At 48.0% G+C, this 15,515-nt stretch overlaps 1 protein-coding gene across 6 annotated transcripts in view; it reads right to left on the bottom strand.

Moving 5' to 3' along the window:
• Positions 1-10,219: 10,219 nt before the first annotated feature.
• ACHE (acetylcholinesterase (Yt blood group)) overlaps positions 10,220-15,515 on the bottom strand; it is a 73,485-nt gene continuing 68,189 nt past the window's right edge. For all 6 annotated transcript variants that reach the window (XM_088446161.1, XM_088446164.1, XM_088446162.1 and 3 more), the window contains one exon: positions 10,220-11,524. In XM_088446161.1, coding sequence (XP_088302287.1) covers positions 11,403-11,524 — 122 coding nt within the window. In that variant the 3' untranslated portion in view covers positions 10,220-11,402. The remainder of the gene's footprint in view (positions 11,525-15,515) is intronic.

Below are 15,515 nucleotides of genomic sequence, written 5' to 3'. Positions count from 1 at the left end.
GGTCCTTTTAACTAAACTCTGAAAAAGTTTGATCAATTTTATATTTGTTTATTATTCAGTGCGATTATATTGTCTTCTTATTGTTTGTCTGTAATAAATTGGAATAAATTGTTTTTATTTTCATATATTTATTGCGCTTGCACTTTCATTAGTAGAGACGCCTGTCGCTGTATCTTTCACTATTTCTCTATCTATCTATCTATCTATCTATCTATCTATCTATCTATCTATCTATCTATCTATCTATCTATTTACAGTGTCTCACTCTCTGGGTTTTTTTACATCTATCTATCTCTCTATCTCTCTATCTCTCTATCTATCTATCTATCTATCTATCTACAATCTCTCACTATCTGGGTGGTTTCTACATCTATCTGTTGATTCCTGGAGGGAATCGATGGTATAAATGTAGAGCCTACTGATGACAGCCTTGAGGGCTAGAATGTATAGTACTAGTTGTACCGAGGGCAAGAGGTATGACGCAGCCTGTGGGCTGTAGGAGCAGCCTTGAGGACTGATTGTGGCCTTTATAGTCGTGGCCAAGGGACTGATGGTGTGAAGCAGCCTTTGGACTGTTGGAGCAGCCTTGGGGGCTGATTGTGGCCTTTATATTCGTGGCCAAGGGATTGATGTTGTGAAGCAGCCTTTGGGCTGTTGGAGCAGCCTTGGGGGCTGATTGTGGCCTTTATAGTCGTGGCTAAGGGACTGATGGTGTGAAACAGCCTGTGGGCTGTAGGAGCAGCCTTGAGGGCTGATTGTGGCCTTTATAGTCGTGGCCAAGGGACTGATGGTGTGAAGCAGCCTGTGGGCTGTAGGAGCAGCCTTGAGGGTTGATTGTGGCCTTTATAGTCGTGGCCAAGGGACTGATGGTGTGAAGCAGCCTTTGGACTGTTGGAGCAGCCTTGGGGGCTGATTGTGGCCTTTATATTCGCGGCCAAGGGATTGATGTTGTGAAGCAGCCTTTGGGCTGTTGGAGCAGCCTTGGGGGCTGATTGTGGCCTTTATAGTCGTGGCTAAGGGACTGATGTTGTGAAGCAGCCTTTGGGCTGTTGGAGCAGCCTTGAGGGCTGGTTGTGGCCTTTATAGTCGTGGCCAAGGGACTGGTGATGTGAAGCAGCCTTTGGGCTGTTGCAGCAGCCTTGAGGGCTGATAGTGACCTGGGGCCCCAGGAATATTGCAGCCTTTGGGCTGATGATACCCAGGTGAGGTATGCAACAGAACATGGGGCTGCTACAAGTGCCGTCGAGATGACACTGGCGACGGTGTGCTTAATAGCGCACCTGGAACGCAGAGCTGCTACCAATGCCGCCGGGATGACACTGGCCACCGGATGGTGACAGACGCTTCTCCGTGCTGCCCAGATGGAACAAGCAGCACGTGAGGATGGGATGCCGCCTGGATGGAGTAAACGGCACACGCGAAACACAGCTAGACTGACTTAGGAACCCGACTGACAAGCAGGAAACAGGAACCGGAAGTACGAAAAATCTTCTATTACCGGCATGGAGTGATGGACTGGCTGGAATTTAACAGGTAGAAGGCCCAAACAGAGCAATTCTCCCTTAATGATAGACCAGTGTGCAGCTGCAGAGAGGGGAATTAATTAGCATGCACCTGACACTGCCCACAGACAGGCAGTAATTAATGTAGTGCTTTAGGCTGGAAGCTGCAGATTCTGACACTATCTACAGTGTCTCGCTCTCTGGGGGGTTTCTACATCTATCTATCTATCTATCTATCTATCTATCTATCTATCTATCTATCTATCGTCTCTCACTATCTGGGTGATTTCTACAGCTATCTACAGTTTCTCACTCTCTGGGCAGTTTCTACATCTATCTACAGTCTCTCACTCTCTGGGAGGTTTCTGCATCTATCTATCTACAGTCTCTCACACTCTGGGCGGTTTCTACATCTATCTACAGTCTCTCACTCTCTGGGAGGTTTCTACATCTATCTATCTACAGTCTCTCACTCTCTGGGCGGTTTCTACATCTATCTATCGTCTCTCACTATCTAGGTGGTTTCTACATCTATCTACAGTCTCACACTCTCTGGCGGGTTTCTACATCTCTGCCATTTGGGCCTCAAGGTCCTTGCAAGCACAGCAAAGCCCTTTGTAACTTGTTGGATGTTGCCTTATTGTTGCTGGTTGCAGAGGGGCCCCCATAACAGTTCAAGCTTCAGGGCCCAAAAACTGTAGATCCACCACTGGCACAGTCTGTTAAACCCCGACTGGGCAGTGCTCTGTCTCTCCTCCAGGGTGCTGCCACCATCTACTTACTGCACATCAGCAGTCTTATTCATACCCAACTGTCCCACTTTGGGTAGGAGAGTCCCACTTTTTGGATACTGTCCTACCTTGAGGTCTCTCACACAACTGCTCTGAATAGATGCCATGTGTTACACAGGAAGAGGTGGGGGGAGAGCCTGGGGGCAGCCTACCATCTTCAGGGGTGCCGGGCAAGCCTCTAGAGTGATAAAAATGAGGAACATGCTGTAAGACTATGCCCCCTTTTTTGATTCCCGAATTTCACTGCCCATATGTTGGAAGGCATGCTTATCTGGTCTCCGGCATTCACCGTACAGTACAATGCTGCTGAGGAGAGACAAAGCCTGACCAGCAGAGGGCTTAGGGGGAGGTGTATAAAGACTGGAGAGGTGGATAAATAGGAGTTGCCTATAGCAACCAATTAGCTCCTATCATTTTATAGGCTGTACTTGATCAGTGCTAGTTAGATGCCCCACTATTTAGAAGGCTTGATACATCTACCCCAATGTCACTATATTCTTTACTGTGACCAGATGAATGACGAGTGACGTTAGGGAATGTTCTCTGTAAAGAGTTGTGGTTAATTAATGGAGGATTAAATGCAGCTGGCATGCTGCTCTCCGGGTTGGTTGACTGCCGGGCAAACATTCTATTACTACCTGTGTAAGGGCAAATTGTGCTGCTACTACGGCAGTACATGATTACACCGCACTACAGCACGTAATGTGAGGAATGATTTGGAAGACGAATTTTAATAATATATTTTGCCTTTAAAAACATGAATAAAAACTTGTGCTTATCTGAACATTTTGAAAAAATAGGTGTCTAGAGTTTATCTTTCAGGAGGTCTTCTACCGTAATAGTCCTTCTCCAGTCCCCATTCCATCTCGGATTTGTCTTCTTGGTGTATAGTTCAAGTATAACAGCGCACAGCAGGACGTAACTGGAAGAAAATACTAATTCTTTGGCTGGGATGTAGTTCATTTACCGGCCGTCGGAATCCCGACCTTGAGGTCCCGACTCGGGATTAAAGATAGGTGTCGAAATACCGATGCCTATCTTTAGCCCAACGCCGAAATCCTGACAGCCGCCATCCCGAAGGTGAGCGGGGCATGTTAGCTTTTAGCAGCAGGGGAGGGGGTTTAGCTTTAGGGACCCCCAAGGAGAGATTAGGGTTAAGCACCCCCCGGGAGGTCTAGGCTACGGGAAGGGGGGTTAGGCACCACCAGGGGGGAGGTTAGACACCTCCCCAGAAGGGTTAGGCATAGGGCGCGGTAAGGGGGGGTTAGGTTTAGGCACCACAGGGAGGTTAAGGTTAGATAACACCGGGGGGGAGGTTAGGCACCTCCCCAGGCGGGTTAGGCATAGGGTGCGGTAAGGGGGGTGTTAGGTTTAGGCACCACAGGGAGGTTAAGGTTAGATACCACCGTGGGGAGGTTAGGCACCACTAAGGGACGGTTAGGGGGGGAGAGGGGAAGGGTTGGGGTACTTACCGCCCCTGTTGGAATCTTCATCCATCTGGATGCCGCTGTCAGGATTTGAATCATACCCAACCCCTTTGGCCCAGTAGAGAAACCTCAACCTACCTATCATGGAGGAGATGACAATTCCTGAAACATTCAAAAGCACCAGTAGCCAAATTCCACATTCACACCCATGTGCTTCCAGAGCAAGGGGAAGGCTGAAACTAGCATTTGCATATTATCGTCCCTGCGCCTCGGCAAAAAGACGCAAACCGCGGCAGCATTAGTGCACACCTCTGAGTCAGGCTCTGTAGCTCAAGATATGATAACACCTGGGGTCATTTTAATCTGCTCTCGACGTGCAATCACCAGGCCCGATTCACAGCTGCACGCAAGTCGTCCGCAGATGCGGCCCCATTGCTTGCTTGGAAACAGAAGTGGCTCTTCCTATGCGGCCGCAGCACCCCCTATCTGACCACTTGTGAAAGTAGCTGCCATCTCCGTCAGCATGCATATGCACCAGCCCAATGCTTGGTGCAAGAGATCAGGAAATCATACGGATCTCTACATACGTGCAAGCCAATATGGGATCAACCAGTTACACTCCTTCTGCTGCAGGTGGAGATGCGGCAGAGGTGTTGCGGCCCTGAATCACCCATAGTTGAATAAACCCGGCTCAGACGCATGCACATCGCAAAGAAATAATAGTAAGTTGCAAGATGTATCCACAAAATGGTATTTAGTGTAACTCCGCACCGGGCCTGTTATCAGCAGTCACTAGGTGGATCCTGGCAGTCATATATTTTTTTTTTCTGTAGCTCAAACGTAAAACATGTATAACAGGAGACACAGGGCCTGATTCAGAGGCGCACGCTGTTTGCGTGCGCTTGCTCTGAATCAGGGCGTTTTTTTTTTGTTTTGTTTTGGCCTCCAGGCCGCTCGCAAAGCTGTGGGTGACTACCCACAGCTAGTAGAAGCGACCTGGCGATGGTCGCAATTATCGTGACCATCGGGCTTGCGTTGAGACCCTGTGGGAGGGTCTCGGGTGCCGCAAGCCCTAGTTGACTTCTTACTCTAATAGTAGGGCCACCCACAAACGGCTGGCGTTCTTAAGGGAACGCCTGCGTTTGTGCAGCCAACCCCCCTCCCCGTCTACAAAATGGGGCGAGCTGTCACTCAACATCGACAGCCACCCCGTCTTGTAGTGAGCCCCGGAGCGACGGAGCTGCCGTCGCTCGCTGGGGCTCACGCATGCGCACGCCGGAGGCGGCGCATGCGCAGTGGGGGAACATCGAGCCGCTTGCGAGTGCTGTGCGCTCGCGAGCGGGTCTGAATCAGGCCCACAGACGGCAAACAGAATACAAACTTGAGACAGTTACAGGCAGCAGAGATGGGAAACGAGACAGATACAAGCCACATGAGACAGTTACAGGGAACGGAGACAGACATATAGGCCCCCATTTATTAATGACTGCTATCGCAATGCGATCTGACATTAGCGCTCATGATCACATTGCAATAGGCGATTATAGCGCCCGGATGTGTCATCCGCCACATGCGGGGACACGATGTGCCCAGAGAGCTGCCAGGGCTGCAGTCACACTGACGGCACATGCACGGACTCCAATGCCGGGGAGAGTTCCAGAGGAAAACTGGAGACAGAGAAATAAGACAGACAGGAAACTGGAGACAGACAGATGAGACAAGTGCAGGAAACTGGAGACAAATGAGACAGATACAGGAACCTGGAGATAAGTGCAGGAAACTGGAGACAAATGAGACAGGTACAGGAAACAGTGGGCCTGATTCAGAGCCGCTCGTAAGCGGCCGCTCTTTCACTCCGAGCAATGTTTGCACAACTGCGCATGGGTCGTAATGCGCATGCGCCAACCAGTCATTGCGGTCGGAAATCATGCGCTCGTAAAATAGCGAGTGCCTGCTAATTTGAGTGACAGGATGAGGCGTTTGTGGGTGGTAACAGGGGAAGGTGCTTGAAAACGGGGGAGTGGAGATCTGAACGCAGGCGTGCCAAACGGTCAAAACGGCGTTTAATGGGAGTGCATAATTAACAAAGCAGCGTCATCGACCACGTCACTTGGTTGTCTGTTGGCCTGAACTGCTCGCAGTGATTGCGGTAAGAAAATGCTACAACAAGCACTGCTAGCAGTTCAGATTCCTCTCGATGATCCCGATTAATCTAATAAATAGCGGAGATGACGAATGATGCGAACGGAAAAGGGGCTTTTTAGAAAATAGCGAGCGCATTTTTCGGACGCTCGCTCAGACATAGAGGCGTCCACAGACCGCAAAGAGCGAGCACTTAATTTAAATAGCCAGCCCCTTTTTCAGAACGACCGTCCGCAAATAGAGTCCGGGTCTGAATCAGGCCCAGAGACAGACAAATGAGACAGACACAGGAAACTGGAGACAGACAAATGAGACAAGTGCAGGAAACTGGAGACAAATGAGACAGATACAGGAAACTGGAGACAGACATATGAGACAGACACAGGAAACTGGAGACAGACAAATGAGACAGATACAGGAAACAGAGACAGACAAATGAGACAAGTGCAGGAAACAGAGACAGACATATGAGACAGACACAGGAAACTGGAGACAGACAAATGAGACAAGTGCAGGAAACTGGAGACAGACATATGAGACAGACACAGGAAACTGGAGACAGACAAATGAGACAAGTGCAGGAAACTGGAGACAGACATATGAGACAAGTGCAGGAAACTGGAGACAAATGAGACAGATGCAGGAAACTGGAGACGGACATATGAGACAGACACAGGAAACTGGAGACAGACAAATAGATAAGTGCAGGAAACTGGAGACAAATGAGACAGATGCAGGAAACTGGAGACAGACAAATGAGGCAGATGCAGAAAACAGAGACAGACAAATGAGACAGACACAGGAAACTGGAGATAGACAAATGAGACAGACACAGGAAACTGGAGACAGACAAATGAGACAGACACAGGAAACTGGAGACAGACAAATGAGACAGATACAGGAAACAGAGACAGACATATGAGACAGACACAGGAAACTGGCGACAGACAAATTAAACAGACAAAGGAAACTGGAGACAGACAAATGAGACAGACACAGGAAACTGGAGACAGACAAATGAGACAGATACAGGAAACAGAGACAGACATATGAGACAGACACAGGAAACTGGAGACAGACAAATGAGACAAGTGCAGGAAACTGGAGACAGAAGTATGAGACAGACACAGGAAACTGGAGACTGACAAATGAGACAAGTACAGGAAACAGAGACAGACATATGAGACAGACACAGGAAACTGGAGACTGACAAATGAGACAAGTACAGGAAACTGGAGACAAATGAGACAGATGCAGGAAACTGGAGACGGACATATGAGACAGACACAGGAAACTGGAGACAGACAAATAGATAAGTGCAGGAAACTGGAGACAAATGAGACAGATGCAGGAAACTGGAGACAGACAAATGAGACAGACACAGGAAACTGGAGACAGACAAATGAGACAGATACAGGAAACAGAGACAGACATATGAGACAGACACAGGAAACTGGAGACAGACAAATTAAACAGACAAAGGAAACTGGAGACAGACAAATGAGACAGACACAGGAAACTGGAGACAGACAAATGAGACAGATACAGGAAACAGAGACAGACATATGAGACAGACACAGGAAACTGGAGACAGACAAATGAGACAAGTGCAGGAAACTGGAGACAGAAGTATGAGACAGACACAGGAAACTGGAGACTGACAAATGAGACAAGTACAGGAAACAGAGACAGACATATGAGACAGACACAGGAAACTGGAGACTGACAAATGAGACAAGTACAGGAAACAGAGACAGACATATGAGACAGACACAGGAAACTGGAGACAGACAAATAGATAAGTGCAGGAAACTGGAGACAACTGGGAATAGACAAATGAGACAGACACAAGAAACGAGATAGACAGATGCAGGAAACTGGAGACAGACAAATGAGATAGATACAGGAAAGAGGAGACGGACTGTATGGAAGAGACAGACATATGTGACAAATGGACGATTATACAGCGACGTGCGGTGAGGTAAATGGCTGAGGAGGCACTGGCTGGTATCAGAGCCAGATTTACACATACAGTATATGAACCCGAGGGTCCCTGTGGGCGTTTTACAAAGATGCAGCAGTGTATGGTGCTGGAAATTTGATGAGTTTTGATCAGGGATGTGTGGAAAAGGTAGAAAGAGGAGGCAGTGCCTCACCTGTCATACACATTTTACTCCAGAGTTTTGACTATAAAAATGATTCGAATAATACAAAGAAGATATTTATAATATTTTCTTTATTTTTTTCTTATCATTTTTATAGTAAAAACTTTGGCAACGCAGTTACACAAATCTGAAGAATCTCGCAGAGTGTGTGCGGCTACGGTTACACATTTGCGGAGAAACGCGTCATCACATGATGTGTGAGATATAGAAACTGGAGACAGACATACGAGATAGAAACAGTCGCAGGAAACAGATAACAGCAAGCAACAGAAGACAATGGGCTAAGACACAATATTATCTCTGCAATGACGAATACCAGAAGTCCATGACCTGTAACAGTGACCCTACAGCAGGATTTAGGGGCTGATTCAGTGGTGGATGCTAATCCTGGCGCAGCTGGGTCACGAGAACTCACGCTAATGCTGCAGCCGCTATAATACGTACAGAGACGCCTACCAGCTGTTTCTCTAATCCGCCGCTCTAATCAGTCGCAACCCTACGGCCGCTCAGAATTTCCACCTGAAGTGAGCCGCCGGGGGCCAGTGAAACTGCACACAAAGAGGCAGTCCTTGGCTGCGAGGCGCCCACAAAACACTTGCGACACACCCGCCACCGTTACCTCCAATAAACGCTCGATGACTATCAATGTTTCTGCATCCATCGGACGCATACGTAGTACAAAAAACATCAGCCAGCCGCGCAAACTTGGGCTTAGCGTCCAGCTGTCAATCAGGACCTTCGTGTAAAACTTTAACGATACTGAGAACAACAGACAAGTGACAGCAGTGTAAGGCTTAGAAGATAAATCTTACACAGACGATGAGGTTTTATCGTGTTTATTGAACGATGCACGTACAAGCCTTGTTCCTCATTATCACACACTTAAGGGAAGGCCACGGACCATGAGGGAAGTGCGGACCATAGGTACCACAGGTAGTGATTGGGCCTTTTGTACAGTAGGACACTTCTGTTTACAATTTTCTGTAATAAGTTCCAAACCGTTAACTTGGAGTCAGGACTCGGAGGCGTCCAGTGTGTGCGGTTCTAAGCTTCATGGGCTAAACTATTCATACACTTGTTTTCATCCGTAATAAGATCATAATACTTTACATCTCATGAATACATCAAGGGCAGATACGGACTACACATGTAAGGCCTTATTTAATTTATAGCATGAACCAGCAGGGATGAAAACCAACCAAGTATTTCCTTTAATTGTCTCATTTGCAGAAGAAAAATACAAGTGCTGATTGGCTGCTCTGATTTCAGTGCAGATTTGCACCTTTGTTAGTAAATACTCTGGGGTAGATGCACTAAGCCTTGGAAAAAATAAAGTACCAACTAATCAGCTCCTGTCATTTTTCAAACACGGCCTGTAAAATGAAAGGAGACGACTGGTAGGTACTTTGGCCCTCATTCAGAGCCGTACGCTCTGAGCAGAGCGCACGCTCTGAATGAGGGCCGTCCTCCATAACTATGGAGTGTCCTCCTGGACGCTCGTATAGCTGTGGGTCACCACCCACAGCCTGTACGAGCGTGCAGTTTGATGGCCGCGATGGTCTTGACCATCGCGACGATCGAAACTGCGAGCCGGAGCCTGCGGTTGAGGTTTTCAACCGCAAGGCCCGGAGTGATTTTGGCTCTATCAGAGCCAAAATCACTCCCACTGTCATCACTAGTGATGTCAGTGGGCCGGCTTCTGACGGTAGGCGTTCCCTTAGGAACGCCCCGGTCAGGGAGGCACGCCCCCGGCACGCCCACCAAAGGGGGCGTGCTGTCAATCAACATCGACAGCACGCCCCCTTTGATCAGACACAACGAGCGAAGGAAAGTCCTTCGCTCATCGCGTCTGGCGCATGCGCACGACGGAGCTCCCTCCGGCGTTCGCATGCTCAGTGCAGAACATCGACCCACTTGCAAGGGGACAGCCCCTCGCGAGTGGGTCTGAATCAGGCCCTTTATCTCCCTCTAAGGCTTAGTACATCCCCTCCTCTGTGACGTAACAAATGTAAGGTGAATGCATAGTCTGTGTGTGTTTGTGCATATAGGGGTCTATTTACTAAGCAGTGTTAGAAGTGAAAAGTGAAGAGTGAAAAGTGATAAGGTGCCAGCCAATCAGCCCCTAACTGCCACTCACAAGCTGTGTTTGAAAAATGACAGTTGGGAGCTGATTGGCTGGTACCTTATCACTTTCTTATCACTTTTCACTCTGTCTCCTAACACTGCTTAGTAAATAGACCCCATAGTAGCTTATGTCATAACACAATATAATTTGGGTACATGTGTCATTAAACCGTAGCAGCTAATTTGATAATAACAGTCTTAATTTTCTAGCAGAGTTCACAGAATAAAAGGTGGCTGCTACGGGCCACACAGTGCATTGCTTTGCTCCTGACCCTTGCTGTACAATTTACACTGTGCATACACATAGCAAAGAGATACAATACCACACTTACAGTAAAATGTTTAAAAATAAAAAAAAAATGAGGCTACATGAAATGAAAGCTTTGGTTAACGCGTGATGTATATGCTGACATATACTGTCTATATAAAATTGGGGGAATGAACATAAATTGGGACTGTCAGGGCGTGCTGGGCTTTGTAGTTCCATGGCAGCCAGACAGCCACAGTAACAACTGGCCACCTGGCAAATGTACTGTGGGACTTGTAGTTCAGCAATGTTGCAAGTGATGCAGAGGGATCTAAAAATCAGGATACTCTGTGTGAGACTGTTAGGATGTACAGTGATGAAACATATGTGCTTATAGGGTGGGACATGCATGCCCAGTTCTAAATTTACTGGGTACCGCGCCTTTGGCAACTGGCTGGAGGTCTGACGTTCTTACCATCACAAATAAATAGAGTACACCTAAATATCCCTCCATGTATATATATATATATTTTTAGAAATATGTATATATTATATATCTATTTATATATTTATTTATATCTTCTTTTATCATCAAACACTATATACAAATGAACATGCGAAAAGGGGTCACATCATCGTACGAGGATAAGAAATGCCCCCCCAGAGTGGGGGAGCGGTGTAATTCGGGAGACATAACAGTACATACAAAGTACAAGAACAATCACATGGACAAGGGTGTGTGAACTCATGTCAATGTCCTCACGTGTGTGTGTGACTTGCTGTTGGGCGATCCTATGACAGTATACGAGGGGTCTTTTAAGCAGCGGTGATAACGCGATGTATAGAAACTCCCCTGATTCGCACACTGCAGAGTGGAGAATTGGCGCAGTGAATGACATCGTGACCACATAGTGATGTCGCAGTTTGTAACTTTTTTTTATTTTTCCGCTGGTTGAGCAGGAGAGTTGCTCGGCGATGTTAGGTCGGGTCGGCGCAGTTGGTTTTCACAGCTCGCTGCAGCGCTCCTGCTTGCTGTAATGGTCGAACTGGTTCTTCCATCGCATCATGTAGGAGCTCCAGCGGTGGAACTCCGCCTTCCACTGCCGCTCAGCTTCGTCAATGTTATCTGCAGAGGAGGGGCGGGGGGGAAGGGACACAGCAAGGCAATAGAGGGAGACAAGATAAAGGGGAAGTCGGGTAACACAGAGAAGACAGAAGAGAGAATCACTGCTTACATTTTGAAACTAACTTTCTATTTTAATCAAAATGAGTTGGGCGGGGGGAGGGCTGCCCAGTGGCCTGAGATACTGGAGACCATTGAGGGGTCAGAAGGTGCTCTATTAATGTGTGTGTGTGGGGTTCATTGCTATATAGGAATTTGGGGGTCTATTTACTAAGCCTTGGGTGGAGATAAAGTGAATGGAAACAAAGTACCAGCCAATCAGCTCCTAACTGTCTTTTTTCAAACACAGCCTGTGGCATGGCAGTTAGGAGCTGATTGGCTGGTACTTTATCTCCGTTCACTTTATCTCCACCCAAGGCTTAGTGAATAGACACCAAATCATATGACTTATGGTTAATGTAATGTAAATATGTGGACAAACAGAAGTGCAAAACTGTCCACCCCCACATAACTGACCCTAAGGATGACAGGTCAGCACAATTTACTTTTTTTTCTGTATTTCTCAATAGCAAACTTTTTTGCTTAGGGGCACCATGAAAACAACGCTGATACTCTAAGGCGCCATGATTCAAAAAAGTTTGGGAACCACTGATACGTGCATTTGCGAACTGTATTTAATTTTAAAGGGCTTGTCCCCATTTTTGTGTGAAAGCAGCACGGCTTCATCCAAAATGAACAGGCCAGGTTTAGTGAATCGGAAGGGGTAGCTTAAATTGTCTCGACTTTGCAATTGGGGAGATATGTATGTTAGTAGCTTCTTTATGTATCATGGGTTTTAGGTTTAAGCAGTCCTATACATATGGCTGAGGGGACAGTGAAAGGGTGGTTATAAGATAGGTGCAGCTTATGAGGCAAGGAGTTAAAGGTAGGGATCAGTGAGAGGAGGCAGGAAATGACAGGCATGTATGGAGTACGGGGGAGAGCGGATGAACAGTGGTGACGTTATTTTTGCGATGATTAACATGAACAAGTGGACGCAGTAACCAGGCCAGGGCCGGCCGTTACAGTTATCAGGAGATACTCTTATGAGTAGAAGCCAGACTAGGCCACTATCGCATAGAAGGGTTGACAACCCCTTTGATGACGAGTTCCTAGCCTGCGCTAACACATGGACAATGTGACATGGTCATCTCATCTAATGTACACTTCACTCTGACACACACACACTGCAGCAGCAGCAGCAGCAGCCGCGATGCTGCCTGAACCAATATCTATCACAGCACAGCCCATCAATCCACAGGGGACCAGCGGCACGTTTCTGGCCTGTGCCTCAGGGATATCACTGTATTCTATATGGCAATGGATAATGGCTTAACATACAAGGACCTGCGGGGAGCTTTCACTGATACTCATGTACTAATCCACAGCACTCCATCAATATATTCAGGGTCCTACACTAATGCCATTGATCTTTTAGAATGTAAGCTCTCATGAGCAGGGCCCTCTGCCCTCTTGTGCTTCTCCCTACTTTAGTGTCATTTACTTCTTACTCCCCACTAGGGCACCCAACACTTGGTTGCTTATGCTGTAATGCCAGGCTGCATAGTGGCACAGTGGTTAGCAGTTTGTGGGACTGATTCTGAGTCGGCCGCAGAGCGGCGGTGATTGCGTGAACCCGTGGAAACCAGATTTTTTTTTCCACGCCAAGTGCCCGTTGCGCCTTATCTGCGACTTTGTACATATTTAAAACTAACCCACATGTAGTTAAAGTCTGAGCCCAGCGTGTCCACTACAGACTAAGGGCCTGATTCAGACCCGCTCGGAAGTGGGTCGATGGTGGGCCAGTGTGCACATGGGGCATGTGCAATGCACGGCATGCGCAAGCCCCGTAGCAAGTGAGAATCACTTGCTCCGGGGCTCGCAAAAAAACGATGTTGATCGACAGCTCGCCCCGTTTTGTAGGCGGGGAGGGCGGGGGGTGGCTGACCAAATGGAGGTGTTCCTGAGTGATGTCAGTAGTGGACTTCCTGCTCTTTTAGAGCAGGAAGTCCACTTGGGCTTGCGAGACCTGAGACCCTACCACAGGGTCTCCTCGCAAGCCCGATGGTCGTGACAATCGTGACCATCTCCTGCCCACTCACACTAGCCGTGGGTGGGCACCCACAGCTTTGCGCAGACAGGAAAAAAAAAAAATTGTCCCCGCCCTGATTCAGAGTGTGCACTTGCAAATAGCGAATGCCTCTGAATCAGGCCCTAAATTTGCATCTTATTCACACCGAAGATGCTTTCAAAGTATAAAGTTGTCTCACTTGCGTCAGGCGTCTGGCCCCGCATGGCGTATTGAGGCTAGGTGCATGAGGGCACATCTGTCTGTACCTTAAGCTAATGCCAGTTTCTGTGGGGCTAATGTGAGGATCTAAAAAACAGAACAGATCTATGCAATCAAATTGTCACCACCCAGTTCCCTCCTTGAAAAGGCCCATTTCACACAAAGGGATCTATGTACTAAGCTTTGAAGAGAGATAAAGTGCCAACCAATCAGCTCCAAACTGTCATTTTTCAAACACAGTTAATGTCATTTGAGCCGATTGGTTGTTATTTTATCTCCATCCACTTTAACTCTCTCCAAGGCTTAATAGAGTGGATATACGCCACGCTGCATTGATTCGCATCTGTGAAAGCGCTGTTTGCTGAAACTCACTATTTGCGCCCATGATGCAGAGATCCGTCCGGCACAGAATGATCCCCTGTACAGTATGTTCATGTGTGTTGCTGTGTGTTTCTTCTAGGTCCTTTGGTTTCCTCACAGCCCAATAAGCATACAGGAAGGTGAATTGGCTTCTGACAAAATGACCCTGTACCCCATCTGTGTCACTCCTGTTTGTCTGCCCCTCCCCTTTAGAATGTAAGCTCTTACGAGCAGGGCCCTCTACCCTCTTGGGCTTCTCCCTACTTTAGTTTCATCTACTCCTTACTCACCACTAGGGCACCTAACACTTGGTTGCTTATGTTCTGTTGCTTATCTGGGTGTTATGGTCGCTAATGTAGCTATGTATATTATCGATGTCCTGGTCCTGTATTGGGAATTGGTATGATCTACCGCCGGACCCATGCCCTGCGGTTGGAATCCCGACAGCGGCATCCCGGCAGAGGAGGAAATCCCGATCGTCAAAGGTAAGTATATGCTAACCTATCTCTACCCCCTAACCCTCCCTTAGGGGTGCCTAATCCTACCCTCCCCCCCCAGAGCCTAACCCTAATCCCCCCTCTAAGTGCCTAAACCTAACTCCCCCTTCCCAACCCCCTAAACTTATGTCCCCCCCGGGGGTGCCTAACACTAACCTTCCCCCCCAGTGCCTAACCCTAATCTCCCTCTAAGTGCCTAAACCTAACCCCCCCTTCCCCGCCCCCTAAACCTACGTCCACCCCGGGGGTGCCTAACCCTAACCTTCCCCCCCAGTGCCTAACCCTTATCCCCCCTCTAAGTGCCTAAACCTATCCCCCCCCTTCCCCGTCGCCTAAACCTAAGTCCCCTGGGGGGGTGCCTAACGCTAACCCCCCTTCCCCTAGCCTAAACCTAACCTCCCGGGGGGTTGCCTGACCCAAGTCCCCCCCCGGGAACCCTAAACCTAATACCTGGCGTCCCTTCGAACGGGATGCCGGGCGTCGGACTCCTGGCGTATGTCTAATGACAGGCGTCGGCATATCGACGCCTGTCTTTAGACCCTTGCTGGGATATGTCAGTCGGGAAGCCGGCTGTCGGGATTAGGTCCACCGGGTTCCTAACTGCATACCCTGTAGTGTATTGTTCTGTAAGTCGCTTGTCTACAATTTGTTTATGACCTTTGTAAGGCGCTGCGGCACACTTGTGGCACCATATAAATAAATGATAATAATAATAATAATAATAACCTGTGCTTTGTGTTTGTGTGCGTGTGGTAGGGAAATTAAACTGTAAGCTCCACTGGGGCAGGGACTGATGTGAATGACAAAT

Source organism: Taudactylus pleione, unplaced genomic scaffold (assembly GCF_031769625.1).
Source record: "Taudactylus pleione unplaced genomic scaffold, aTauple2 ptg000393l, whole genome shotgun sequence".
Classification (NCBI taxonomy): Eukaryota; Metazoa; Chordata; class Amphibia; order Anura; family Myobatrachidae; genus Taudactylus; species Taudactylus pleione.
This window is presented reverse-complemented; position numbering and strand designations above follow the sequence as displayed.